Source organism: Athene cunicularia (genome assembly GCF_003259725.1).
Source record: "Athene cunicularia isolate RWA chromosome 2 unlocalized genomic scaffold, athCun1 chr2_part1, whole genome shotgun sequence".
NCBI classification, from domain to species: domain Eukaryota; kingdom Metazoa; phylum Chordata; class Aves; order Strigiformes; family Strigidae; genus Athene; species Athene cunicularia.
Genome location: NW_020799095.1, coordinates 122,459,904 through 122,487,714, shown reverse-complemented (window position 1 = coordinate 122,487,714; position 27,811 = coordinate 122,459,904). Strand labels below are relative to the sequence as shown.

The 27,811-nt window shown below is 41.4% G+C and overlaps 1 protein-coding gene across 1 annotated transcript in view; it reads right to left on the bottom strand.

Annotated features, from left to right (window-relative positions):
* Positions 1-1,497: 1,497 nt before the first annotated feature.
* The window catches only part of STMN2 (stathmin 2), a 41,487-nt gene continuing 15,173 nt past the window's right edge, over positions 1,498-27,811 (bottom strand). Inside the window, exons 2-5 of the mRNA XM_026842841.1 lie at positions 18,267-18,362; positions 17,460-17,632; positions 5,648-5,839; positions 1,498-2,854 (exon numbers count right to left, since the gene is read on the bottom strand). Coding sequence (XP_026698642.1) covers positions 2,795-2,854; positions 5,648-5,839; positions 17,460-17,632; positions 18,267-18,362 — 521 coding nt within the window. The 3' untranslated portion in view covers positions 1,498-2,794. The remainder of the gene's footprint in view (positions 2,855-5,647; positions 5,840-17,459; positions 17,633-18,266; positions 18,363-27,811) is intronic.

The following is a 27,811-nucleotide window of genomic DNA, read 5'->3' as shown; positions in this document are numbered from 1 at the left end:
ATAAGGAAATGGCCATGCTGCAGCTCTCCAGATACTTCTTTTTGCTATTACAGGTTAAATATGAAGTGTATTTGCAAACAGGTTTTCAAAATATAGTTATACCTTAATAAAGGTATACCAGACCCACAACTGTTGAAAGACCCAAGTGAACAGGAGCAGAACATGGCTACAGAGTTCACACTGTCTTGTTCTTCACTCATTTCCTTGGTGCAGTCTTGGTACCTGTTGAGAAGCATTTCCCAGTCAATGCTCAGATCTGTGCTAGGGTGAGCATGTGCTGGGGATCATCCCAACAGGCACTTTAGATTTAGACGCCCTTGTTTGTGGAAAAGAGTTTAGCCCCATGGAGGCAAGGCTGCCCTGCTTGATCTCAGCACCAGAGATTTGTCTTTGGCCTGTTTTCTGGGCAAGCGTGGCCAGCAGGACAAACAGGAAAACCGCTTGAAGCATGACCAGAGCTTGTTGAGGCAGTGGACAGGGAAAACGGTAAATGACTTGCCATTGGGAAATGAAACAAAGTCCTCAAACCAAGATCCTGAACCTTAAATTGAAATATAAGCTTTTCTGAAAGACCTTTTCTACTGGGGCTTAAAGCAATATACAAACTTTGAAGGCTTGGCAATGCTGAAGCTCATGACACCCAGATTCAAAGGTTGCTATTTGTCTTCTCCATGAGGTTTACTTCCAGTAATTTTGCCAGAAAGACAAGGACTTCGATGAAGGAAACTAAGCTGCCATAACAAGTTGGCGTACTCCTCTCATTCTGTGGTACAAAGTTCATTGCACACAGAGCTGAGCTTGCAGCCTTGCACCTAGATCAACTTCTGCTGTTTTTTGACTGCGGGCCAAGTCTTCCAGCCACTTGGCTCTGAAACAAAATAGGCTGCAGGGGTCTGAAACTGGCTGTTGCAGATCAGAAGCTTTTGGACCATCTCTCTGAAAGAGCAAGTAAATGATGCCACTTTCATGACTGTAAATCAGAAAACTAATCCTAGAGGTGATGCTTGATCACCTGTCCAGTTCTAAGTGGGATTCAATCCACTTTTATATCTCATCTCTGCTGCTCAGCAGCTTCCCTAGCAATTTTGTGTTTTTCAATAAATTCTGTGAATAACCCTGAAAATCAGTGTGTTAACAGGCAGAATCTTGCTGCAACTATTCATGTATGGTCCCAGAGTTAACATTATTCACTTTTCTTTCCCCAAATTGGTTTTTTTTTCCCCCAATATTGAGTCAAGATTAAGGGGCACATGTGCATGTGAGTATAGCTAGTTCTCTTTTTTAATAAACTCAGTGCTAGAGGTCCCATTTATAGGCTCTGTTTATATGGTAATCTTTAAAAACAACCAGCCTAAGCACTGGAAAACACATAGCAGGGGTTAGTCCTGTATTAGCAGACTTGGTTTATTAATAGGTCTTATTTAAGTCTTATTTCCATGCTTTTATGACTACATTAGGTTTTCAGAGAAGTAATGGAGCGAGAGAAGAGACAAGCCCTTTTTCAGTTCACAGAACCCCAATTCTTTATTAATCACAGCTTGCTCACAATGACATACAGGAAAATAGCACTAATGAAGAGTAGAATATGCAGGCAGCAACCTCCAGGGGGGTAGGGACAACTTCAAAACTGTAGCTATTTTGGGGATGATGTGTTAGGTTTGGTGATACTGTACTTGGCACAAGCACCCTGTCTAGTCATTCCTCCTGCTTCAGCCCTCTTAGTCCTAGATGTCTGTCACTAGGTAGGGTTGGCTAACACTGGAGGGTAAAGGTCATGACAAATGGAAGTCAGCAGTGTCAAAAAAAAGGTAACAACTGGCTCATGGGTTCCAGATGAAATATTCAGTAGCCTCTTGTACTATTACACATGTAATGTGGTAGCATCAGATAAGTATCAATAGATCATGGCACCTACAGATAAAGCCACTTGATGCTATCTATTAGTTGCTTCATCAATAAATTTTCAAGTGGTGAATTAAGCTCACTTTACAATTAGCGTTTGTATGGCTGATCGGCATCATCCAGAATTTGTCACAGCTTGATGGTTACAACGTACCTCTTAAATTTGCCTCAAACTGATCCCACTTGTTTTCATTCTGTTGCATAGCTGTATTTGTTGCCTCTCACCTCAAAAAGCAGAAGCAACAAGTACTGCAGGTGGCTATTTAACCTCAATTATATAACACACTACAGAGTCCTGTAGTGTAAGTTGCATTTGAAGAAACTACATGTTAAGAGCCTTTTGTCTTGGACAGCTGAATGTGAAGTCACAATACCTGTGATCTAGTCACTGTTTCAACAAAGCTTATTGATGGCAAAGCAGTCTAGGTTATTAGGCAATGACTGGTCTCTAGCACCATAGAACTACTACTGACCTCGTGGTAGGTTGGAATGAAAGTCGCAGGGAATGGAAGTAGACGTGAGGTGCTTCAAATGAACAGACCCAGCAAATTCAACCGAGTGGAAATAGACAACATCAGAAGCCTGTTACAGGACATGTAAGATTATGAAATAACTTGCATAATGCAATACTTGTATTTTTTAACAAAAATGTAAGTATTTACAAAATAAGATCCAAGTTTTTTAAACATCAAGCAAATCATTCTGCAAAGAGACCGCATTGTTTTTGTTTTTATTTTTGTTTCTTTTTTGAAGTTTTTTTATTGAGTTCTTGATTTTTATTTTTTTTAAACCATGTCATACATTTCCCATACTGATATCGCATGATCCATAATAATATAGGCAGGGGGAGTTTACTAATGGTGGGGATGGGTCACATCCACCATTGCTGTTTTCAGCCAGACAGTTCCACCTGGAGCTCCTTGTTTCTACGGACCTCTGCAGCATGCCTCTCCTGGAAAACATCAAAAAGGGAAAAATCAAACCTCTTTCTCATTCTGCTTGCTCAGGAAGGCTCCTCATAACAACCCCTTTAGGCTGTGCATTTGATGCTTGTGCAAAACTTGTTTCACCGCACAACCATTTTTAAGTGATGCAATTCAGGAGCCTCCACCAAACCAGCCTGAAGCTTGTTCGATGCTTACATTCTACTTATACTCTGGAGCTCAGTCTTGTATCTGATACAGCCTTATAATCCTCAGCACCTCAGAGAGTTTCATTTTAAAGGCCCGCATAGAGAGGTGCTGCTTGCAGCATAAAATGTGCCATGTGCTCACATTTGCTCTTTGAATTCCTAGATGTTAAACTAAATATAGGGAAGGATGACTGGGCTTGAGTTAATTGCTTGCACACTGTATGCAAGAAGAAGTGTTAGTTACTGTGTTATCTGTAGCATTTTTGAGCCACAAATAAAGGTCCAAGAATTTAGTTCCACCAAGATGGGTCAATCTGAACATCTCAAACATCCCCTCAGGTTGACCAATGAAACTAACTGTCCTCTCCATTCCTTCTGTGGCTGTGATGGAGCAGGGACATGGTTACCAAAAGACAGTGCTGTCCACTTTCAGCCATGCTGTCTTCACTTTTACAAAAGCGGTCATAATTCATTTAGACTTACTTGAGCCACTGTGTATTCAGATAGTTCTGTGGAAATGGGCCTGTGGTCAGGAATAACAGCTGTCAAATGGATTTAGGAATGTTGTACTTGGGGTATTTGTAAAACTATTATTTTTGGCACCTTCAGGGTTTTAGGGTTTTTGGTTTATGCCTCTTTCCTTTCAACAGTCCAACTATCAGATTTTTACCTCTTGTGTCTGTTCACTGAAAAAAACCCCCAGACAATCAAATGACAAACATAAGGTGACTTCAGTTTAAGGCACTCCCTATGTATTTCCATACATTAGATGGTCTTCTATGGTAAAAAATTCACAGAAGTCAACGGTTATCTTTTTATTGTCTGAGTTGGACTATGGATCACAGGCCAAGACAGTTTATTTCAACAACTGAAACTGTAAACCACAGTTCTTATTAAGATCCATAATTCTGAATGCTAGATTTTATAAGGGATTTGTTCCTCAGGGCTACTATTAACTGCAGTATATAGAAGTTATCTTTGATTGCTAGAACTCCTAGACACCAATACCTTGGGGAGTCCACAGTTCTGTGTAAGTTTTGAAGATTTGGACCCAGGTATTTCACTACTTCTTTTCCTGCACATTCAGGGTTTGCCTTCATGTTGGCAAAACCATAGTCATGCAATTTTTAATTACTGGTATGTACAAATGTTCCCAAATGAGTTATGGTCATCTTTGTTCAGAAGCCTTCTTTGGATTTCATGCACATATGCCATCATATTGCTGTGGAAATGGGGTTAACAGACTGCTAACATTAACCTAGGACAGAGAGATGTTTCAGCTGTCCTTCCCATTTCCTTTTGGACGTCAAGGATGGCTAATTGGCTTGTCCCGTTGTTTTCATAAACTTTGGGATATGTGCCTGCAAAGTAATCTAATGCAAAAATGCCAAGTAATAATCAAGTTCTTAAGCTCAAGAATTAACCCATTTGCATACTCACTTGTAACATTATCCTTCGGTTTCTGTTGTTTCTTTTCTACTCTCCGAGACACTTGTCTCCATCAAAGAAGCAAAGGTGTGTATGAAGATCTCATTGAAAACCACCGAGAGTTATTTTCTTTCTGTTGGTCAATTTACTAACATACTCGAAAGTTTATCACTGAGAGAAACAAGTGATCACTCATGAAGAACTAATTATTTTTTTCTTAACAGTTCAGAATCTTTATTTGCATCTTTCCCTCTGTTGTGTGGAAGGGTTGTTTTGGAGAAGGGCACATTTTGTCCTGCATGGTGGAGTTAGTGATCTACCTGTTTCTTCTGATTGTAGCAAAGATCTCCAAAGAAAATTTACTCTTCTAGTTGCAAGACTTATGGAAGACCGGACCTTTCTGATATATAGGAAAGATTTTTTCCCCCATATTTTTTCATCTTTGAGAAACCAAGAACTACAGACATAGGACAACTGTTTATTAATAACTTTTCTTGAAAGATGAAATCTAAACACAAGTGACCTTTCATTTGTTCACAGCACTTCTTAAAGCTAGAAAATCAATCTTTCTCTGGAGACAGTCCAGTGAAGGGCCATGAAGATTAAGGATCTAGAGCATCTCTCAGTCTCTCCTGTGAGGAAAGGCTGAGAGAATTGGGACTGTTCAGCCTGGAGAGAAGGCTCCAGGGGATCTCATCAGTGTGTGTAAATACCTGAATGGAGAGTGTACAGAGCCAGCCTCTTTGCAGTGGTGCCCAGTGTCAGGACCAGAGGCAATGGGCACAAACTGAAACACAGGAGGTTCCCTCTGAACATCAGGAAACACTTTTTCACTGTGAGGGTGACCAAGCACTGGCACAGGTTGTCCAGAGAGGTGGTGAAATCTCCATCCTTGGAGATATTCAAAAGCCATCTGGACATGGTCCTGGGCAACTGTCTCTAGACGGCCCTGTTTGAGCAGGGAGGGTTGGACCAGATGACCTCCAGAGATCCCTTCCTATCTCAACCATGACTGTGTGATTATAGATGTTCAGTCTTTCAAAAGTGACTGGTGGTTTGGATAAGCATCAGGGGCTCTGACTTAAAAATTGCTCAAGCTGAAATAAGAGCTACCCACAAGACCTCTTCAAAATTTGGATTAGATTTTCCTTTCTAGTCTAAGGTGAGGAGTGATGGTGTAGTTACCTTCTCTTGGAGACGTTCAATAAGAGCAGCTAAATTAGCTTCACGGTTTTCTTTGATCTGTTCCATTTTCAGTATCAGCTTTTCCTCTGCCATTTTGCTGAAGTTATTGTTCTCCTCCAAAGCTTTTTGAAGCACTTCTCGCTCATGTTCTCTCTTCTCTGCCAGATGTTTCAGCACCTGGGCCTCCTGGGACTGGAAACAGAGACACACGTGGCTGCAATGAAATACTCATGTGGAGCAAAGTAACCCCCATAGGGCAACAGGTCACTGAGTTTGGAAACTGCATAATGTCTGTTGCTTTGTTGTTACATGCACTGTTTGGAAAGATCACTTCTGTGTATAAACCAGATTAGCTTCAATAACAGGGGCTTAGAGGCACTGGCTAAATGTGGGGTACACGCCTGAGGCAGCAGCAGAGAAGCGTCCAAAGCACTTCTGTTAACAAGAAATGCTGTCATGTATTACTGACCCGGCTTGGGTTACTGCAGTGGTTGCTCAACATCTGACAGCTGTAGTCTTTTAGCTACGAGACTTTTATTTGAAGAAATAGGGGATTGGGGGCTGAAGGTATGTACAGTGTTAGAAGGGAGGTTGCGGACATGAGAGAGGTGCATATTTCCACTCAGTTAGACTATTCTTCAATGTGCTTGAATAGTTAATAACAGACTTTGAAATTTACTGTTGTGAAAGACAGACAGAATCAATTCAGACAATTTTTTTTTTTCCAATGATTTTTATATTTGGCTTCATCTCACTGATTAGGAAGGGGAAAAGGGTTTTTATTCTATAGAAAACAAAAAAGCTAGTTTTAGTTAAAAATTAAAATTTTGCAAGGAAGATGAAAACTGCAGGTGTCCATTAAACGGATGCAGCTTATCCACAGTACTGTGTTATTCTTCTTTGTAAACTCATTGCTCAGAAGCATAAGCTTTGTTATTTATTTTAAATCAAATTACTAACATGAAACCACTAATCCTAGGAGAGAAGCCAAAGAACTTGCAGCATTGGGCCCACCCTCCAGGCAAGTCTAATCGAAACAACAATCTGTTTCAGAGGGCTTGTTTGGAAATGATAAACAACATTGTGCCCTTTTGATAAAATAAATTAGAGGGAGCATGAGAAGCAAACAAAAACCAGGGAATGAAATATGGCTCTGGAAAGCTAAGTGCATATTTCAGTGCAGATCACAACGCACTGTTGTCACTGTTACCCATGAAAATGAATTAGTTTAAGGCCTAAATTAAGGACTTCAACCAATAATTACAATTAGAGGTAATGAATCCTATTAAATTCTGTCATGTGGCTTTAAATAGAGTGAAAAAAGCTGCAATTCTTTTACATGAGTGAGATCCAACTAGGAGGAGAAAACAAACATTTTAACAAAGGTAAGATACACATAAAGCCAAATGCACTGACGAGGCAAATTAAGCATGTTCTAGAAAAGGCTGCAAAAGCCAGGCAGAACACCTTGCAGCAAGACACTGGAGTAAAACGTATCTGGCTTTGAAAGGCTGTAATGGTTTGCCTGAGATCAGAGGAAAGAGCTACTTAATATATTTGCTTTCACCTCTGGCCTGGTTGCAGTTAAGGGTTCATTTCTCCAACTGTGATCCCTGGAGCACTTACTGATGGGAATGGTCTACTGAAATGGTTGGTACCTTACAAAGGTGCTTCCTGGCTCTTACCTCCATTATAGCATGTGTTGAATAGAGAGTAATAGAGCAAGCATTTTTCAGATCTTTGACTGACAGAAAATAACTGTCGTGCAGGCCAAAAGATGCTGCAAATGGGAACAAAAAGTCCCCAGACAGTTGTAGCCAAAGGCAGAGGGACTTTCACTAGTGAAGAATGGGAGGAGGATGAGCTGAACAGAAAAAGAGCTGGGCAAAGAAGGAATTTTGTAGACTAATTGAAAAACCATAACAGCCCCATAAGTTTAACAAAAAACATCAATAATTTTAATAATCATATAATAAAAATAAGTTCTTTTGAAGCAAAATATTTGATTTCAGATACTTTGCATTTAACATTTGGTACACTGTAAAACTGAAATAATTGAACATCTTCATCTTGCTTTACCATTTTTGGACCAACTTCAGTGGCTCAGTTTGACCAGTGTTTGTGAAGTTACTCCACATTTTTGGTTTAATTTAGTATTCAATGGCAAATTTTCACCTTCATGGAAAAGTTATGATGATAAAATTTTGGTTGCTGATATGAATTTTGTGAACCCTCTGCTTAAGTGATCTAAAAGTAACTTTGATATTCTAAGAATCTATTTTCCTTCCAGTTGGGAATTTGACTAGAAAAGGTACTATGATACTAATTGTAATGTTCTTACCCATGAAACATTTAAGAAGTGACTTGTTCATTTGAAAGGCTAACATTTCATCATGTTTAAATACGTATATATAATGTGTTATAAAATCAAACCTTTTCAGATTTGGAAAACTGACATTTCCAAGGACATATCCAGGGCCTGTGGAGATGCTATAAAAAAAGGTAAGATTTGAACTGTGCCTATAAGCAGCATTTTTGAAAAGAGCATTGGCTTTCAATGGAGGTAGCAAAATGCCCTTGAGACTTTGGGGCACTTGCCCATTTTTTGCAGATTTGTTTTCTTCCATTCAGACCCTTTGCCATCTGGAACTACTCCTCATTATCATAAATCCAGGAGAACAGCGAAAAATTAAGAGTTCCACATCAAAGTACACACAGTTCTGGGGGCTACACTTGTAGACAACACACTCAAAAGTAATTTAGAATCATAGAATCATAGAATCATCTAGGTTGGAAAAGACCTTGAAGATCATCCAGTCCAACCATTAACCTAACACTGACAGTTCCCAACTACACCAGATCCCTCAGCGCTATGTTGACCCGACTCTTAAACACCTCCAGGGATGGGGACTCCACCACCTCCCTGGGCAGCTCATTCCAACACCTAACAACCCGTTCTGTAAAGAAATGCTTCCTAATATCCAGTCTAAACCTTCCCTGGCACAACTTGAGGCCATTCCCTCTTCTCCTATTGCTTGTTACTTGGTTAAAGAGGCTCATCCCCAGCTCTCTGCACCCTCCTTTCAGGGAGCTGTAGAGGGCGATGAGGTCTCCCCTCAGCCTCCTCTTCTCCAGACTAAACACCCCCAGTTCCCTCAGCCGCTCCCCGTACGACCTGTGCTCCAGACCCTGCACCAGCTTCGTTGCCCTTCTCTGGACACGCTCGAGTCATTCAATGTCCTTTTTGTAGTGAGGGGCCCAAAACTGAACACAGGAATCGAGGGGCGGCCTCACCAGTGCCGAGTACAGGGGTCAGATCCCTTCCCTGTCCCTGCTGGCCACGCTATTGCTGACACAAGCCAGGATGCCATTGGCCTTCTTGGCCCCCTGGGCACACTGCTGGCTCCTGTTCAGCTGGCTGTCAATCAACACCCCCAGGTCCCTCTTTGACTGGCAGCTCTCCAGCCACTCCTCCCCAAGCCTGTAGCGCTGCTGGGGGTTGTTGTGGCCCAAGGGCAGCCCCCAGCATTTGGCCTGATTGAAACTCCCCCAGTTGGCCTCAGCCCATGGCTCCAGCCTGTCCAGGTCTCTCTGCAGAGCCTCCCTACCCTCGAGCAGATCAACACTCCCACCCAGCTTGGGGTCATCTGCAAACTGACTGAGGGTGCACTCGATCCCCTCGTCTAGATCATCAATAAAGATGTTAAACAGGAGTGGCCCCAACACTGAGCCCTGGGGGACACCACCTGTGACGGGCCACCAACTGGATTTAACTCCATTCACCACAACTCTCTGGGCCCGGCCATCCAGCCAGTTGTTTATTCAGCAAAGCGTGTGCCCATCCAAACCTCGAGCAGCCAGTTTCGCCAGGAGGATTCTGTGGGAAACAGTGCCAAAGGCCTTGCTAAAGTCAAAGTAAACAACATCCCTCATCCAATAAGCTGGTCGCCCTGTTGTAGAAGGAGATCAGGTTTGTCAAGCAGGAGCTGCCTTTCATAAATCCATGCTGACTGGGCCTGAGCATCTGGTTGTCCCACACATGTTGTGTGATGTTACTCAGGATGAGCTGCTCCATCAGCTTCCTGGGCACTGAAGTCAAGCTGACAGGCCTGTAATTTCCCAGATCATCCTTCTGACCCTTCTTATATATGGGCATCATATTGGCCAATTTCCAATCAGTCAGGACCTCCCCGGTCAGCCAGGACTGCTGGTAAATGATGGAAAGCAGCTTGGCGAGCACCCCAGCCAGCTCCTTCAGCACCCTCGGGTGTATCCCACCCAGTCCCATAGACTGTGTGTGTCTGTGTGATGCAGCAGGTCACTGTCTCCTCTTGGACTTCGGGGGGATCATTCTCCCAGTCTCTGTCTTCTGGCTGAGGAGGCTGGATTCCCTCAGTACAACTAGTCTTGCTAGACTGAGGCAAAGAAGGCATTAAGCACCTCAGCCTTTTCCTCATCACTTGCTTCTATGTTTCCTCCTGCATCTAGCAAGCGATGGAGACTCTCCCTAGTCTTTCTTTTGCTGCTCACATACTTATAGAAACATTTCTTGTTGTCCTTGATTGCTGAAGCCAGATTAATTTCCAGCTGGGCTTTAGACCTCCTGATTTACACCCTGCATAGCCTCACAGCCTCTCTGTAATCAATGTGTAATCAATTTGTCCATTAATGCATAATAATGAAGAAAATCCTTATACTCTAATTTAGTATTTACTGGATGCAAATTGCATTTGCACCAGTAAGCATTGGAATGAAAGATAAACCAGGCCTAGGAACTGAGTGCACAATCCTCATGCAATTTTCCTCTATGATACACCTTCAATGGCATTCCTTTTCCTCACTCAAAATGTTCAACATACCCAGACTGGTTGAAAACAAATGATTCCTCCTCTCTGCCATAAAACATCCACAGGGTGGATTCTCATTTAGACTGATGTCCCTCTTCTAATGCTGCCGTACCCCAGCTGTGAGCCTGCCTGTTTCCCTGGTGTTCAGAACATTTTTGAAATCCCCTTATGATAATTCTGGAAGGCTGTTGCTATGTTTTTGTAGTGGATTGTCAAACAATTTTCTGTTTCCAACACATTTGGCAAAAGAACTTGGCCATCCTGTCTGTTCAAAGTCTACTACACATCCAGAAATGACAGAAATGGGTAAATGAATGACCCCAGATACCTAGTGTGGCTGGGATTAACAGACTCCCTTTGTTGTTTGTGTTGGGTTTTAACTGCCATGTTTGGACTCCCATGGTCTTGATACAAGATTCCAACACACAGAGGAAATTTTTACTTCAAGTTTATTTTCAACTTTGTATTGATTGAAGTGCTGGAAAGGGTGTTTTCAAAACCTTGATAGTCCATGTTCTAACACACTTGTAAATAGCTTATGATAAGTGCTTCTTGTACATCTATCGTAAGAAAATGAGTAAAAAAAAGATGGAAATTGAATGAAAGATAAAGAAGATTACTAAGGAGAGAAAAGTGTGAAATGGCAGAGAAAGAAAGAAGCGGTACTCAAGGAGAAGTATCCAGAAGCTGCCTTAAATATAGCAAGGCATTATCAGTGTGGCTACGGCTGCAGCATCTAATGCTAGATGTGGAGGAATAAAACTGTTGCAAAACGTTTCTGGTACAGATACCTTCACTCCTAGAAATGTACTGCTGTGCTAAAAAGATGGCTAATGCAGGCAAACTCCTACAATATTCATGTCATATTTCTAAAGGATCACGTGCATCCCCAGTTTTCAGAGATGAGTGCTTCAGTCGGAAATCCACGTCTCATACATAGCTGGCCAGAGACAGATGCAGACAACTAAACACTCACTTCATAAGCAAAATTATTTATGGCAACTGGCTTTGGATATACATATATTTTAAAATTATTACTCACAGGAATAATATGCCTCAGTAACAGGTGCTTTATTTTCTCACATTAATGTGTTGTTCTTTGACACATACATCCAAATATTGAAGTAATTTATGCAGAGATAAAATTAAAGGATTACTTTTAGGCAAGAAATGGACTCAGACAACTGCTTTTAAACTAAGATTTTCAGCTTGAATGCATCCACCTTAGTTACTAGGATCTTTAGTTACTAGGATATATGAGACACACTACCAGTCACGAGAGCTCCACTTTCGTAACACATTCATTCACTGGCTGGATTTTAAAAATTCAATTGTTCAGCAGAAGCTGCATTAACCTTGGTATTCTTCAGTGCATTGTCTATTTAAGAAATACTACTAATGGAGCAGAATGCAAAAACAGGCTCCTACTGCAATGTAAATGCAAAGGTGAAGCCTAGGTATTAATCAGAAAGAAATGGTGACTTGAAGTATTGATGGTTTCAGGGAAAGTAATTGAGGTTGGGATTTTTCCATGTAAAAGCAAGGGAATGGACTCATGTTAGAACTCACTCATGGCACTGGCTCCTTCAGACTTCTGCATGGTTACATCCTGTTCCTCAGTGGGAATATTATTATTTGTATTACATTAGCATCTGTTCTAGCTATTGTGAGGACTCACTGTCCCAGGCAGTGTGCAAATACATAGAGCAATGACAGTCTAAAGAAGAGGGCTCCTGTTTCTGCTCCATGGGATCCCAGAGCAGAGAAGTGGAATGGCCATATGGCAGAAGAGTCAGAGACATCTGAGCTGTAACCATAGGTGAAGTCCTGCTTCACGTAGGTGAAGTCCTGCTTCCACTCAAACTAGATGGTGCAAAATTTTGCTTGAATTTAGATGAGGATCTCTTTTTTTGGCCTGGTCTGCCAAGAGATCTGTGGGTCTGGGTTACTAAGAACATGAAGCAGAGTAAAAGAACATAAAGAGCCCCTCCATAATGTGATTAAAAAAAAATTCACTTTCTCTTCCTCAACTGACACAAAATTGCTGCTCTCAAGATTATGACCCATGGAGGTGAATAAGGCATGTTGGAGGCTTGCGAGATGTGCCACCTGAGCCCTCCTCTACCTGCTCATGAGGCATTTTGTGATCTGTTGGCAGGCTGAGGCCCTGCATTTTAAAATTAATGAAGATCAATGTCAGTTTGTCTTATGATTGTTCATTAGCAGCAAAACCCATGTCAGACTGCAGGGAGAAGCTTTGCCAGCACTGTTATGTCTGCTGTCTCTTCTTATGACTCCATGTGCTTCCAGACAGACCATACTGCCTAACACCAAAACCTCTCCTACCTGGTAGAAAGTATCTTCCTGCAGGCACACATTCCACAGGCTTACACTTTTTGCATGAGGAACTGTGAAGTGGCTTGCAGTTTTGGCTACCTTTTGCGAACATTAGGGGTGAAGCACCATCTGTAGAAACACTACAGTGTAAATCAAAATGTGGCAGAAACATCCAGTACTGGTATTGATTCCACAAGTATTACTGGGACCCTTACATCGAAAAACACTTCATGCTGTATTCCCTTTCCACACAAGCACAGCTGAGGGCCAGCAGTAACAAAAAGGGAGATCAGTGGATGGGCAAGACAGGAGGCAAATGTCTCAGGGAGTGCCTGTCTTCCCTCCCAGCCTGCTGGCTTACAAATTTGGTGGGAAACCAAGGAGGGAAGCAGGAATGAGTTGGAAGAAAGCAACCTCCACTTTTGCCAGAGAAGGTGCTGATCCCTTCTACCCCTCTCCTCTTGCCTGTAGTGGCAGTTTTGCATGTCCCATGCAATGTCTAGGAGGGAGCATTTGTCCCCCAGCTCCACTGTCTTCCCTGCCTTGGTGAAGCCTTTTTCCCCAGCAGCCTGCTGTACCATAAGGTAGAGCACACGTGACTTCTTCAATGCCAAAGGAGAGATGGTTCAAGAGTGTTAAGAAGTGCCTCTGGGCAGGCTGTGGGGCTGGCTCAAAGGGGAGCGAGTTGGGTGCTGAAGCCCGAGGCAAAGTGTGGCCACAATACTGACAGGGCTGCCCCAGGCTGACTGCTTGCTGTGGGGAGCACAGAGAGCTTTGCACAGGCTAGGCTGCACAGGGGCTTATCTTAGAGCATTTCATAGCAATGGTATTAAAAACTCATGTAACTGTAAGTCTATATCCAACAGCATGAAAGTTAAAAAAGAAGACTGTTCTCCTGCATTCTTTGTAGTGCTAAGCACTAAGGACGAGCCTGATTCAGTTTCATCCCAATACAAAGCCATTTAATTACACACTATTTCTCTCCCATAATCCAAAGTCTAGTAGAAATGCACATCCTTTTAGTGGTTCATTTTTATGCTAGTAAGTTGAGCATAGTAAAAATATATAATTCAACATATGGCTCTTGAAGTCTGTAAATCAAGGGTAATAACAGCTGAACATTCAAGGCCAATGGGTAAAAAATGATAAATGTTAAAGATTCTGTAAGAAGTAAACTTCTGTTGCATACAATGTCACTGTGCTCTAGTTTCTCAAATGGGAAGGATGAAAAGGTCTGATTATCCACTAAGGTGGGAAAATATAGCACACATATGCCAAAAAAATAATGGGATAATAATGACATGCTGTGAGGAGGATTCTATAAGCGGAAAGGACAAATCTGTAACTAGCCCAAATGGGGTTTGGTGTGTGGTACAAAAGGAAAAAATGCCTCAGGTGAAATTCTCAGCTTGGTCTGAGAGTATGAGATCATCACTATCAAGTGAGGTAGAGAAAAAGGGGAGAAAATGAAAGAGTCCTGTAAAAGCTTATAAAGGAATAAACAAGAATTGATAAACAGGAAACAGCATGAGACTGTTGAAGTGCATGTATTGCTGTGGATGTTCTTATGAGTTTGAAAATTTATTAATGAACACTGCCTAATTAACAGAGCAGAACCTAATTCCTAAACAGTGTGAAATCAATTAATATTTTTTTCCAAAAAGGCAATTCTCATCCATTAGTAATACTTGATTTTAATTAGAACTGTGCTGGAAGGACACAATCTAGAATGGTCATGCCTGACAGCTGTTATACATAGATAGAAAGGTATGATAGCAGCTGCCATGCTGAATGTCAGAAAAAGTCTGACTGGTTTGTCTAGCAGCAGAAAGTGGAAGATGCTTAGGGAAAGTGTAGATAAAGTTGGGCAAATCTGCCTAGTCCTTTCCTTGAGATGTCTCTCTCTCTCTCCCCCGACCCCACTCCCTCTGTTCCTAGCTTTCAGCAGTCACTAGGTTAGATATTTTCTGAGCCAGAGGTTGTATTCATATAAGCATTTCCTATAAGGCAGTGCTCTATCAATTTGCTATTATCTTTTTGAAATAAATATTTTAATAATCTCTAAATAGTCTGTGATAACAAATACAGCTTTATTAAACAATACATGAAGAGGCGATTCCCTCTCTCTGTTTTGGAATTGCTGTCTGATGATTTCATGAGTGTTTCTTCCCCTTTGGATTGTGTGAAACATAATATAATTTCTCATTACGATTCATGACTTTGTAGACTTCTATCTTATCTTTCATCGGTTGTCTCCTTCCAAGCTGAAAAGTGGACTATTTAATTTATTTTCTTATGGAAGATTTTCTATTCCTCTGACTGCTTTTTTATCCTTCTCTGCACTATACTCTTTTTCCAAGGCCAAACATGAAGGCAGTAGTTGAGATGTGAGAGCACCAGGGATTTTAACAGTGACGCAATAAAGTTTTTTTCCCTGTTCTCTGTTCCTTTCCCAGCAATTTCTGCTGCAATGCTAATGTGGAAGATCTTGTCTATTAAAATAACTCAGTTATATGTTAATTCAAAATGAATATAGTACCAAGGGGGAAGAAATGGCAGGTGTCTGTACTGCTACCACCGATTATCAGTTCATTGCATAATGAGTTTTTCTTTAGGAAGAAATGAACAGTAATGAAATCAATGAAATGAAATCTCTGGGACATTAAATTTATATTTCTCATGAAGTATATGCATAATATCAGTCTTCTTAATTGCTGCCATTTCATTCTGTGTCCATACTTGAGTATATGTTCTTGGTACAGAGGCACTTCACAGACTGAGTCTTTGTGTGAAAGCTCATACTTCTGGGCAGGTGCTAGTGCAAATGCATATTCCTTTCACATACAGTCATGTCCTTTTACTGAAATGAATACTCTAACATAAATATTTCTCTGAAAGAAGCACTAGAGCTACTGTGTGTGCATTAGAAGCATGTCGTCTTGTGTTAGCAGTAATGGCAAATGCGGCAACACTTCAGTGTTCATCTAATTCCTCTAAATGAATTGTTCAAATTAGTGAGGTCCAGAATAGTCAGGTTTCACTGCAAATCATAACTGTGGGCCAGATTTTAAGGACCTGTCAGTCATCCAGATCTACTGATTTCAATGAACTCACATCTCACCATACAGCAGTGTAATCACTCCATTGGGTTTTTTCGGAAGTGACCCTGATCTGGTCTGACAGGAGTGAAAGGAGAATGAAGCTGCTTTTTTGGAGGAGCTGCAACTTGTGCTATATGTGGCATATCTGCTGGACTTCACTATGCCTTTTTGGCCCTATCTGGAAAAGATTCTGCAAATGTCAGTTTTAGTAACAAATCATATTGTTTAAGAGATAAAGGAAAAGCTTGGAGATGTCTAAGCTTGTTTCATTTTCAGATACCCTCTACCAGGGACTCCATGGGCAGGTGAAAGGGGTTTCTAGCTCCAATTTAAGTGATGCAAGCAGATTTGCCACAAAATAACATTGATCACATGGTTGCAGGGCACAGAAAGTCCTTCTATGGCTCCTGAGGTTTCTCAGGCTTCTGTGGCTCTCTTTTTATACCACAGCAAAAGGAAACATGGATTAACCAGGACAATATACTACCACATCTTGAGTTTTCTGTGGCCATAGCAGCCAGCCATGACCTTCCTGAAATGGCGCAACACATCATAACCACTGGGCCCATAGAGAAAACTACTAATTTTCAGACTCATATTTCAGGCTGGCTATCGTGAGTGTCTCATTAGCTTTGCCTGTGATTCTCTAACTTATCTGATCTGGAATTTAGCCTTTTATCTTCTGAAAAGAAAAAGCAATCTGAGCTAGCTCTGACTTACAGCAAATAAAGACCTCTTAAACCTCTAAAAGACCTCTAATGTCAAAATGAAAGCCAAATAAACAGTTAATATGGACTTCTGGCTGCATGCACCTTGCATTTGTGCTAACCATTGTGAAGGTGTAACAACCCTTGTAATCCCTGTGTGACAAATTTACTGATTATGAAACAGGGTTTTGCTGTTATGGGCAAGGTCATAAAGAAGGGAAGACTTAATCTGTAGATAACCCTACAAGGCCAACTTGCAGCACTATTGAGACTGTCTGCTATAAATGCCTCTCTTAGTAGCTGTGCTACACTAGCATCTTTATTCAAGTGTGTGGTGAGTGATCCAGAACAGCCTATTCAGGGCTAACATGTTTCCATACTGCATAAATAAGACATTTCAGCTGCCTCAGGCAGGCCTTGTGAGTAATTTCCATGGGCACTACAAAGACTGAAGATACGGTAGCCCATACAGTAGCTGTTTGAATTGCACAACCATTTCTTAAACTTGGACACCAGAAGAATTGCACTGGTCTTCTGCAACTATTACAGATGCTCTGAATGAAACACACACACTCACACAATAAGCATGTGTATTCGAACCCACTTGGTCCTCCCGTCTGAAGCTATCTGTATTTTGTGACACATACTTCCCAAGCATCAAAACCAGTGAGGTTTGTTTGCAGCAGTTTGTTCAGTAATTTTTGTCCATGCAGGCCACTATGAGTGGCAATGGAAAACATACAAATGGATAGGAAACTCAGCTGTTATTCTGTACAATAAAGTCAGGTCTAATTGATAGCATTTTTTAAAGGAAAGATACCTTTCTCCTCTCCTCTGCAGCCTCCAGCTTTTTCTGGATCTCCTCAAGAGAGAGTTCTTTCTTCTTTGGAGAAGCTAAAGTTCGTGGTGCTTCTGAGACCGGAGATGGAGGCTTTAGGATCAGTTCAAAAGCCTGGCCTGAGGCACGTTTGTTGATTTGTTTCACTTCCATGTCTGCACAATAAAGTGAAAAATGGTAAGCCCTTCAATACCTCAGTGGTATCAAGGAGAGAAGCAGCACAGATATTAGTGTAGGATCAGAAGTACAGACAAAAGATTTAGCATCTTGGCCTTGGGCATTTCAAATGCAATGGCAGATTATAGGCTGAAAACTGTTCTCAGGAGAAGTACATTCCATTTTATCTGTAATAGCTTAATTATACCTTAATCTCATAAAGATAAAAATTTACAGCAGTTTTGGAAGCTTATTTGGGTTCTGTGTCACTTCAGACCCCCTGCAAGCAGTGCTCAAGCCGATTAATTTTTTAAGTATGCTTTCATCTTTTCTTGGTTTCCTTGGGAATCATGTCAGCTGTAAAGAGCCATAATTCTCAAATGGGTAGCAGGAAAAGTACAGCTCCGTATGAGAGGGATAGATTTAAGAGTTAGTTGCTACTAGAAATCATATCCAGCATCATGGGTAACACACAATCAGTAGAAAGTAATAACCAAACCCAGCAAATAGATTGTTAAATCAGCAAGATACCCACTGAATAACGCTATATGGACTGGGATGTTGAACTGAGTCATTTCCCAGCACTAGCACATTATCTGGCCTGCCAGATGAGTTCCAGTGAAAGTCACTCACCATCATATTTATAGATGTTCATGTTGCGAGGTTCTGGGTAAAAACAGGAGCAGATCAGAGACAGCATGGACAGCTCCTTCATCTTTTCCTTGTAAGCTGAAATGAGAGATCTTGTTAACATGTTTCACTTTCTCAGCTTCTCCTTAGTGAATCTCTAGCTGAGGTGACTGGCTGGGGACCAGCAAATCTGCTCTATCACCCACCTGGCAGATTTCTCTAGAATATTTGCTTTCAAGTATTTCTTCTGAACATTAAGCCTTTATCAAATCAGACAAGTGATGCTCAGTACTGCAGAGACTGCTTCTGATGTCCTACATGACTTCAGCCTTAGCTGTAATGCAGATAGTTCTTCTGGTTTATAGAAAGTGAATCTGGCTACCAGGAAATGTATTTAGCATTGGAAGAATGCCATGACTCCACTCTCTCCTGGCAGGTGGAGAGCCATGAAGCTCTTACAAATTCTCTGACGTATCCAAATGCAATTGAGAACAGCTCTGAAATGCTGCCCATGTGTTGCCATAGGCAGATGCTAAAGACATTATCTGTTACAAATGAAAATGTCATCCAGATAATTAAAAATAAAACCAAAAATGAGGATACATTTATCAAATCCTTTGCCTAATGTCCTTAATATGCATAACTACTTGAAACAAAGCTTTTCCTTCCTTGCTTACTGGCCAAAATATGGTGCTTCCATACTCAAGATCTAGTGTATATCAGCTGATGCAATAAATACCCTTTTAATTTACCTTTATGATGTTACCTTTACTGACTTTGTAATGCCTACAGGCCCCAGCCATGGACTGAGGAGGAGCTGGTCTAGAAATGGTAATACCAATACCCAGCATTATACAATGTTCTGCATTCACCCTTTTTAATTGCTATCATCCCAGCCTGTAAGTAGGAAAATAGTCCTGTGTCTGGCAAGTCAATGACTGAGTCCAGCCTAGAGGCAGTTCTCCTGGGGCAATACCCTAGCCACTGCCCACACTGCATACAGTATTTATATTGAGGGGAGGGTTGCTTCAAAATTCATCTTGGCACACACAGATCTCTGCTTCTATCAAAATCCTATCTACAGAGGTAGACACTCATTTGCTGCCAGCATGTGGAAAGCATGCCTTAAAATACAACTGTGGCTGAAAGTATTGTACTTAACAGAGTAGACCAAATTAATCCTTATGTTACTAAAGGAAAATAGGACAGCTCTTTGATCTTCAAATTGTGGATACATATGAAACTGTCATTCAGTTTTTCCCATGGATGCTCTTGTGCTTTTTGAATTTGATTTTCCTACTCAGAAAGGCCTCTGAGGTTGATTGAGGGCTTGAGAGCCTTTGGGTGCCGCTCAGTATGGTGGTATTTGAATGATCCATCAGTTCAGGAATGGATTTACAGCTGCCAGTGGATGATTAATTAACTTAATTAAGCTTTGCATAGGGGCCTCTAATCATGGACACTAAATAACCCACATAAAGGACATACAACTTTTCAGAAACCATTGATGAAAGCCAGCATCTTGGGTCAAGGGCATACTGAAGATTTTGCCTTCTGTGAACTGAGGAAACTGTCAAGCAAGTTTGGATTTGACCAGTTATTTGGTTTGAAACATAACTACCAACTAGTAAGGAACAACTCAAAAATCCTCTGAAGAGACTCAGAGTCCAACTGATGTCTGTTAATAGTCAAAACACAATGATATGTTCATTCAGGCCTCCATCCAACAAAGCATTTAACTGCATGCATAATTCTAAGCACACAGGTGTGGTTGTCCAGCCTGTCCTTTGAGAAGGGCTTGCCCAGGAGGCTGCCCACACTACCAGAATTGCATCCTTTTCAGCAGGGAGGTTGTGGAGTAGGTACACATGAGACCTCGTGTGCTGCCTGGAAGGCTGCTAAACATACAGAAAATGGACGCTGGGCTGCGTGTTAAAGACATGGCCACTGGTGACACAAGCTGAAAGCTAAACCTTCTTGTACAAGGTCGCTGAATCACTGCTACAACGTACACCCTGAAACATCTTTGTAGAAAGAGGGATGCAAAGTAGTGTCCTAGGAACCCTGCCTCTTTGAGGCCTTCTTACTATTTTTTATTTTGCTTGACATTGAATATGTCTTGTTTTCTAACAGCATTTAACACAATTAGAAGAAGGTGTGTGCTCTCCCAGCTTGCCATCTGCAAAGCATGGCTGGAGAAAGATAAGAACATGCTCAGCTCTCTTTCCTTTCAGTACAATAGCTGCACTGAAAGTACGCTGGCGAAATCATTGTCCTATTTCATTCTGGACGCTGACAGAATCAGGATGAATTTCCATGCTTTACAAGCATCACATTTTCTTTTCTCCTGGTATTGATTTATTCTCCATTTGCCCTAGAAAGTCCTTCAAGCATAGTTAAAACTTGGTTTGAATACTCACAGAAAGTTGTGGAGGCTGCCACAACCCTGGGAACCAACCAACATGCTGTGTTGACAAGTACTATTTTACCTGTTGGAGACTTAAGGGCTGAGGGCCTCAAAGGAACTGAAAGGCTACACACCTCCCCAGGCGTCCACCATCAGCATTGTGATGACTTGTCCCCCTTGACCAGACACAAAGCCAGTTTATTTGGCAGCATGGAGTAGCAGGAGCTCTGCTTTGCTCAGCTATCCATTCCTTAAACTGCCATACATTAGGAAAAAAAAATAAATCAGTAATGTCTGCCCAGTTAGTGGTCTGATTAGAGTGGCTGGCCCATGTCACACAGGTTGAACAGGGAGATAACCATGCTTTTCCAAATCCCAAGGAGTTAGTGGTTTAGTCATGGAAGCCCATTCTCTCAAAAAAACCCCCACTTTTTTTCTATTAAAAAAGCAGCACACTGAGGCCAGAAAGCCAACAGCACAGCATTTATGTAATCTGCACAGGACCTCTTGTGTTAACTGAAATAGTAATGAAAATTATCTGTCTTACCGTGGAGCTTTTAAAAACCCTTGAAGACAAGCAGTGATTGCAACAAAGTTTATTTTCCAAATGTGTTTCAACTGACTTGCTAATTATATAGCTCCTTGTGCAGTCATGTAGGGTACATATCATCCCATTAACTGTGCAAGTTAAATGAAGGAAAGTAAATGATGGTAATCGTAATACTACAAAAGCTCTGAGATGGAAATTGCTAGGAAAGAACAGTTAACAAAAGATGGCAACAATCTTCTTAGTTATATGCAGCAAGATTTAAATGTTTATATGCATTAAAAGCTTCAAAGTTGGGCAAGAGCAGAACTGATTTTTGCTAAAACCAGAAAGGATTTCAGTATTAGCAATTCTTGCAGTTTTGCTGTGAATAAACTAGTATTCACAGGTCTTCTAAAATTCTAAAGCTGTGTGATTATTTCAGAATCTCATCTATTTTTTAAAAAATAAATTCCTCATATTCAGTGTTGCGGAGAAAGCCTTGGAAATATTATCTAATGCCCCTAAAAGCTTTGACAGCTTCAGAGATGTAAAAACTCATATAGCTTTGAAATTCAAGAATGCAATATTTTTTTCTGAATGAGTCCCAAATGCACCTTACCATATTGCTTTAAGCCAATGTCATCATTTTCTCAAACTTCAGGCATTATTTTTAACAGCTATGTTTAGAAACTGTGAAACCACTTTGTGTGTTGGGTGAGCATTTCCATGCTCTTTCTTTGTGGGCTCTTTACTTTCTGGTCCAGGTAAGATCTCCTTGAGGCTTTCAATGGTTCCAGTGCTATGTCTGCATGAGCAAGCAGAGAAGCACAGCAGGACTGAGTGCCCAGAGGGGAACAATTCTAAGGACTTCATGCCCATGCTGTATGTATTTTTGGGGGTCTTTTCTTTAGACTAGTTCAAGCACATGAACAACCATTAGTGCCTGGACCATAGTAGATATACTACTAATGCACATCTTCCAGTTTCATTACCTATCAAGTAAACCAGTTTGTGCATTCTTGAGACTGCTCTGCAATGTGAGCCAAAACATGGTCAACTGGAGTGTTTTGATGATTCTCTTTGAAAGTACTCTCCTTATCTCATATAATATGCTTATTCAGATACGTCCCATATTCCTCCACTAACAACAGAAAATTAGCCTACTGCCAGTCCTGAAGCTCACTTGCCCACTGAGTGAAGCTAATAAGGGAGAGTGCTATGGCTGCCATTAGAAGTCAGCAACCACTTATTTGTTGCTGGAAGAAATAGGAAGATTAGGCAAAACAGTGGTAAAACCACCCTGTCTGTTCATAGCTATAAGGAATTTTTAACACTTTACAGTGTAAAATGAAAATCTGTCCTGACTGACAGACCATGGGCAATTTGGGTCACATTTTGTTCCTTGGCAAAGCATAGTTAGGACAGATTGCTGTGTCACAGCAGAGACCATTATTCATAAGCAAGACTATTTTTAACACATGAAAGCAGAGAGATAAGTGTAAATGTTACTTATAATTAACATCTGATGAAGGCAAATCTGTTGATTCCTTTTGCTTTACTGAATCCAGTCCACATATAGTAAAGTGTTACTAATTTTTGACACTTCAAGTCCCACTAGCCAACTAGTTCTTTAATTTCTGCACACCTGGAAGGAAACAGAAACTGGCACATTGCCCATGGTCAAAAAATGCAACCCATAACACGGCTCAGCTCCGTGTTCCCTTACCAGGCACTTGTGAGACAGTCAGCTTTCTGAAACTGAACTGAAATCCTGCTTTTCTTTTCTGCTTCGGAAGAGACTGCAGGAGTAAGGAAGATTGGGTGAAGCATGAAACACAAGGTAGAGAAGGCCTACCACATCCATCCTTCACATCGATGTCTCACAGAGGCCATTGACAAAGCAGTTTGTTACAAATTTCACTTTGATAATGCTCCCTTTCAGGTGCTACGATGCTTTAAGTCATGAAGAGCCATGTCATTTTGTAAACAAGACTCTCTTGGACAGTTTTCTAATAATCCATTTTAGTAATGTGCTGCGTCCTTTTCTGTTAAATGAAATGGTGTTATATGATCATGACTGCAATTGTTTTCCCAGAGCTGGTGGGGTATTTGAAGAAAGCTGTATGATGAATGCTGGCAAAGTGGTGAACATGGGACTAGGAGAAGCAAAATTCAAGATGGGGCATGAGCGATAGGGATTCTACAGATCATTTAATTTTTGGCACTCATCTGAGATGTATGAGTCTGAGATTCACTGTAATTAATGCTGGCCATCTAATATTTAAGACAAGCTGGTTTGCAGCAGTCATGAATGCTTTCGTTTTAGTCAATGGAGAGAGAAGCACCACCAGAGACCGATTGGTCCCACTCCAAGAGAGATGTCTAAGATAAATGAATTAGGTTGTCTTAAAGCCAATGAATGTCTCTCCATTGTCAGAAAAACTAAGGATGGTTGTTTGTAGGCTTATGGCATCACCAGTGATGGAGGGAATGAAAGCAAAAGCCCCTGCTGTGAATACATCTTATTCATCCCTTATGCTCAGTCATTAGTGACATCTCATTTGAGTGGTTCAGATAGGTTTTTTTTTGTTATTGTCTGAATGCAAACCATTGCTCAAGAGAGTATTTGGTGTGAGTCCATCTTACAACCTTATGTATATGTGTGCTTTTCCAGTTTCCCCAAGAAAAAGAAGGTTGCTTTCAATTGTACTAACAGCTCATGGGGTCTTTAATGCCTTACAGTGCTCACCTTTTTCAATGGTGGGAAAGGTGGCACAAGATCCTCACTCACCTGGGGCCATTCATTGGTGGCTAAGTCTTTAAAATTGCACTCTTCATACTGCAATGCAGTTCAATACAGAGATGAGCATAGGGTTTTGGTCATCTCCCCTGCCCCTGAATTTTTTGATATTTCTGTATCTAGGCCATAGAGTAAGAAGGTACTATAAAATGGAAACAAGAAACAGAAAATGAGGAAAAGAAATTGTGAATTACTGAGTTTCCTCTGTTAACAGTGACTAGCCTTTACTACCATATGTCCAGAAAATGAGAAAGAAAGAACCTGGACAGATCTATTCAGGTTTTGTGGTGAGATTTTTAAGAAGTAGTTTTAGGCATTAATTTCTGTAACCCTCATGACTGTTCTGAGGTCACTGAAGCTAACTAGGCTTTGACAGAAGTATTAGCAATTTTATTCTCTCCAACAAGATATCCTTTTAACAAACAGCTTTAAAATGGTTTGGGATAGAATCAGGCATTAAGTGTCATTCAAAAAAGCAGATGATGGCAGTGAAATCAGGAAGCACTGTAGCATCAGATCTTCAAAACATAAAAAAGATGTGACAGATGTGACCCTTTAGATTTGTTAAGACTGTCAATTTTTACAAATGAACCCTGCCTTCAAGTGTAAGCCCTTGTATCCCACTTCTACAGCATAGTTCAGGTGACAGCACAGGATCTGGCTGGAAAACCCATCCCAAGGAATACACAAGCAACTGTCTGCTTATGCAAAGACTGCCCAGTAATGATTTTCTTGCATCTATGGTGTGTAGGTGCAAAAATGCAGTTTGGAGGGTGGCACAAATCTGACTGAAAATTTCTTCTGGATTTACAGCTTAATCACTGATGATGACTATGGATTTTCGGACTAAAATGGACTACTCCAGATGCCAAACACTGTGACTTTTACTTAATGTGTGTGGCTGGATTCAAATGTCTTTGTTCACCTTATTTTCTGATGTCAGAATGCTGATGTTAAGATGTAAAGTAATTATTTTGTATTATTTCAATTTATGTAATTTTCACTGGTGAAGCAATGAGAAAACACATTTGCTAAATCCTGGCTGTTAGAATCACCTGTGACATGAGTTAATGGGACTATTTTCTTGGGCAAATACAACCACATTGACAAAATGAGATTTTAATGGAAAGGTTTTTTTGAATTTGGGGAAAAAAAAAAAAGTCTTGTCATGATTACTCAAACAGTGATTCAGATGCTTTGCCATAGTCACTATTAGAGAGTCTTGGGCCATACTGTACTATCCATTTACAGAAATTTCAGTGTGGAAGTATAGACATGTGCTTGTCCAGAGCCTGTTGGTGCACTCAGGGCACTGATAGCCTCACTGCACTGCATGCTGCTGGAAACGTGCGGAAGAACAGACAAGAAAGCTATGGGTAAGCTTCTCCTCCTTCTCCAGCTCTGCAGAAACTGGTCTGTAGCAGTGGCAGAGCCAGACGCTGCACTCCCTTCTGAGCCACCCCTTTGGAGAGCCAGTGCATTCCATCAGCATGAGGAAGCCCTCGGCAGTTCCATAGCAACCATCCTCTGGGACTGAGGGGAAGTCAACAGAGCACAGTGCTAATACAGAGGTCTGTGGCCCTCCTAAAATCCATTTGAACTTCAGGGAACTTCAGACAGGGTGAAAAAAAACCCTTTTTTTACAAGGGGAAAAGAGGTCCTCCTTTAAGGTGTGCTTTGCCTTTGTAATTTTTTCAAGGCACCCCCCCCATATTTCCCTCCTTACCTCCACACCCCACCTCCCTTCCCCCAATTTTCTTCCCATAGAGCTTTTTATGTAAGAAAGGATGTGAGCTACCAAAACAGACTTTGAAAACAATGGAGAGGATGAACAGTAAGGAATGAACTCAAAGGTTACAGGGCTCCTAAGACAGCTTTATTGCCTGCTGGTTAGCTGAAAACAGCTGTTTATAGTCTTTTTGCAGTGAGAAGTTCAACCCCTGTTCTTCAGGTTCTCTGGCAGGATGCTAACGTTTAAGAGGTTGAACGGAGGTCTACCTTCATAAGAGGCCTCCACAGTGACAGACAGTTCCTGATACACTATTATCACCTAAGTGTGAAAGTCATGTAAGCATCAATAGTTTGCAAATCTTGAAGGCAGACCCATCCAGTAACCATTCTGATACCTGCTGTCTCTGTATTCTGTGGAAGCACAAAAGGCTGTGGAAATTCAGCTATGAGTTGATGTGAACAAAAGACTTTCCTGAATGTGAACTGTGTGGAAAAAGGGAATAGTCTGTAGCAGCTGCACAAGGAGGAAATGACTCTCCTTACCTGGCTTGCCTTACCTGCTTGAGAACTGTTGTTCGTCTTGTTATATACATGCACATAGGACAAACAGTCTTTTTTACCTGATATTGTAGCAACCTTGTCTTACAGAAAAATTCTCAGTTTTACTTTTAGTTTAGGACTATTGATAGAGTAGTAGTAATAATTCTGCACGTATCATTCTGGGTCTGGTCCTATCATTAATTTTCTTGTTCTCAAGAAATACCCCTATGCCCTGAGCTATCACTCAGAGTCTTATATGAATGATTTAAGAATCAAAACCTTAAGCCCTGGATTTTTGAATGGGCAGATTTGCTTTCCGTGATTTAATGCTCACTGTGCGTAACATATTTCCTTCCCATCGTATGCCTGAAGGGTTGTGACATAACCTTTTGCCAGCGCACAAAGCCATTAAACTCTCTTACTTCTTAGACAGATTACACATAAAATGGCTTAAAAAGCCAGATATTTCACTCCAAAATTTCCACTAACATGACTTTGAAGATCCCCCCTGGTAAGCAGCACTGAACCAGAATCTCAGTCTCCATGCAGGCTAAAAGCAGCATTTTCAAGAATGCTAATGTTCTTGTGTGAAGGCCAGAGAAGGAGAAGACTTCTCAGAGACTCTCCTCAACAGACCTACCCCAGCCCTGCTATACACAGATTATTTTGTTTTAGCCTTTCTGAGATTGGGGCCACTATCTGTATTAGCCTGCCAGAACAGCAGCCTAGTAGAGTTTGCTTCAGGACTTTCCTGCAGCAGGACAACCCCCAGATTTATGATCCTTCCCTCAGAAGTGGCTGCATAGTGCTTAGGAGCCCTCTCCCCAGCCATGCTGTTTCCTGGGTGCAAAACTGTGGTGCCTGGCTTCGTCCTGATGCTATGCTGGCAGCTGAAGCACCGGGGAAGGATTTGTAAAGGACCTGGTACTCCTTCAGTGCCTTTGTAAGCGTGATGTGGACTGAATTACAGCTTGGAAGTTGCAGAGCCTGCAGACAGCCTGCGATCCCTGGGCAGCCCTGGTATGCAGGTATCAGTCACCACAACGTGATGATACTAATCCAGGCACTGGGTGGAAAGTGCCATTTTGAGTCTTTGTGTTGAGCACACTGGTTTCCCCTGGAAAAAAAGTCCCTCAGCAGCCAGGGACTAGGCTATCAGAGATTGATGCTGTCTCCCAGTACACTCTTAAGGTTGTTTTGTTATTGTATTGCAGGTGGATGTGGAGGCTCAGCTGAGATCTGCACTACTTTCTGTACAAATATATTTGATGCGAACACTCTATGTCAAGGAGCTTATGGTGTAAGTGAGAAAGACAGGCAAGGGGTGCTGGGGGAGAAATGACCCAGAGGTGAAAAGAACTGCCACAGGTCACAGACCCGCTCTGTAGAAAAGCTTTATGGAGAACAGGAACACAGGTCTCCTGATTTTGGGATGACTGACACCTCCGCTGGCAGACCTCATCTCTTCGAGGGTGCTGCAGGCAATATGGGTGCTGGTGAAATAGCCCCTAGAGTGAGGATGCAAATCAAGTATGATGAAA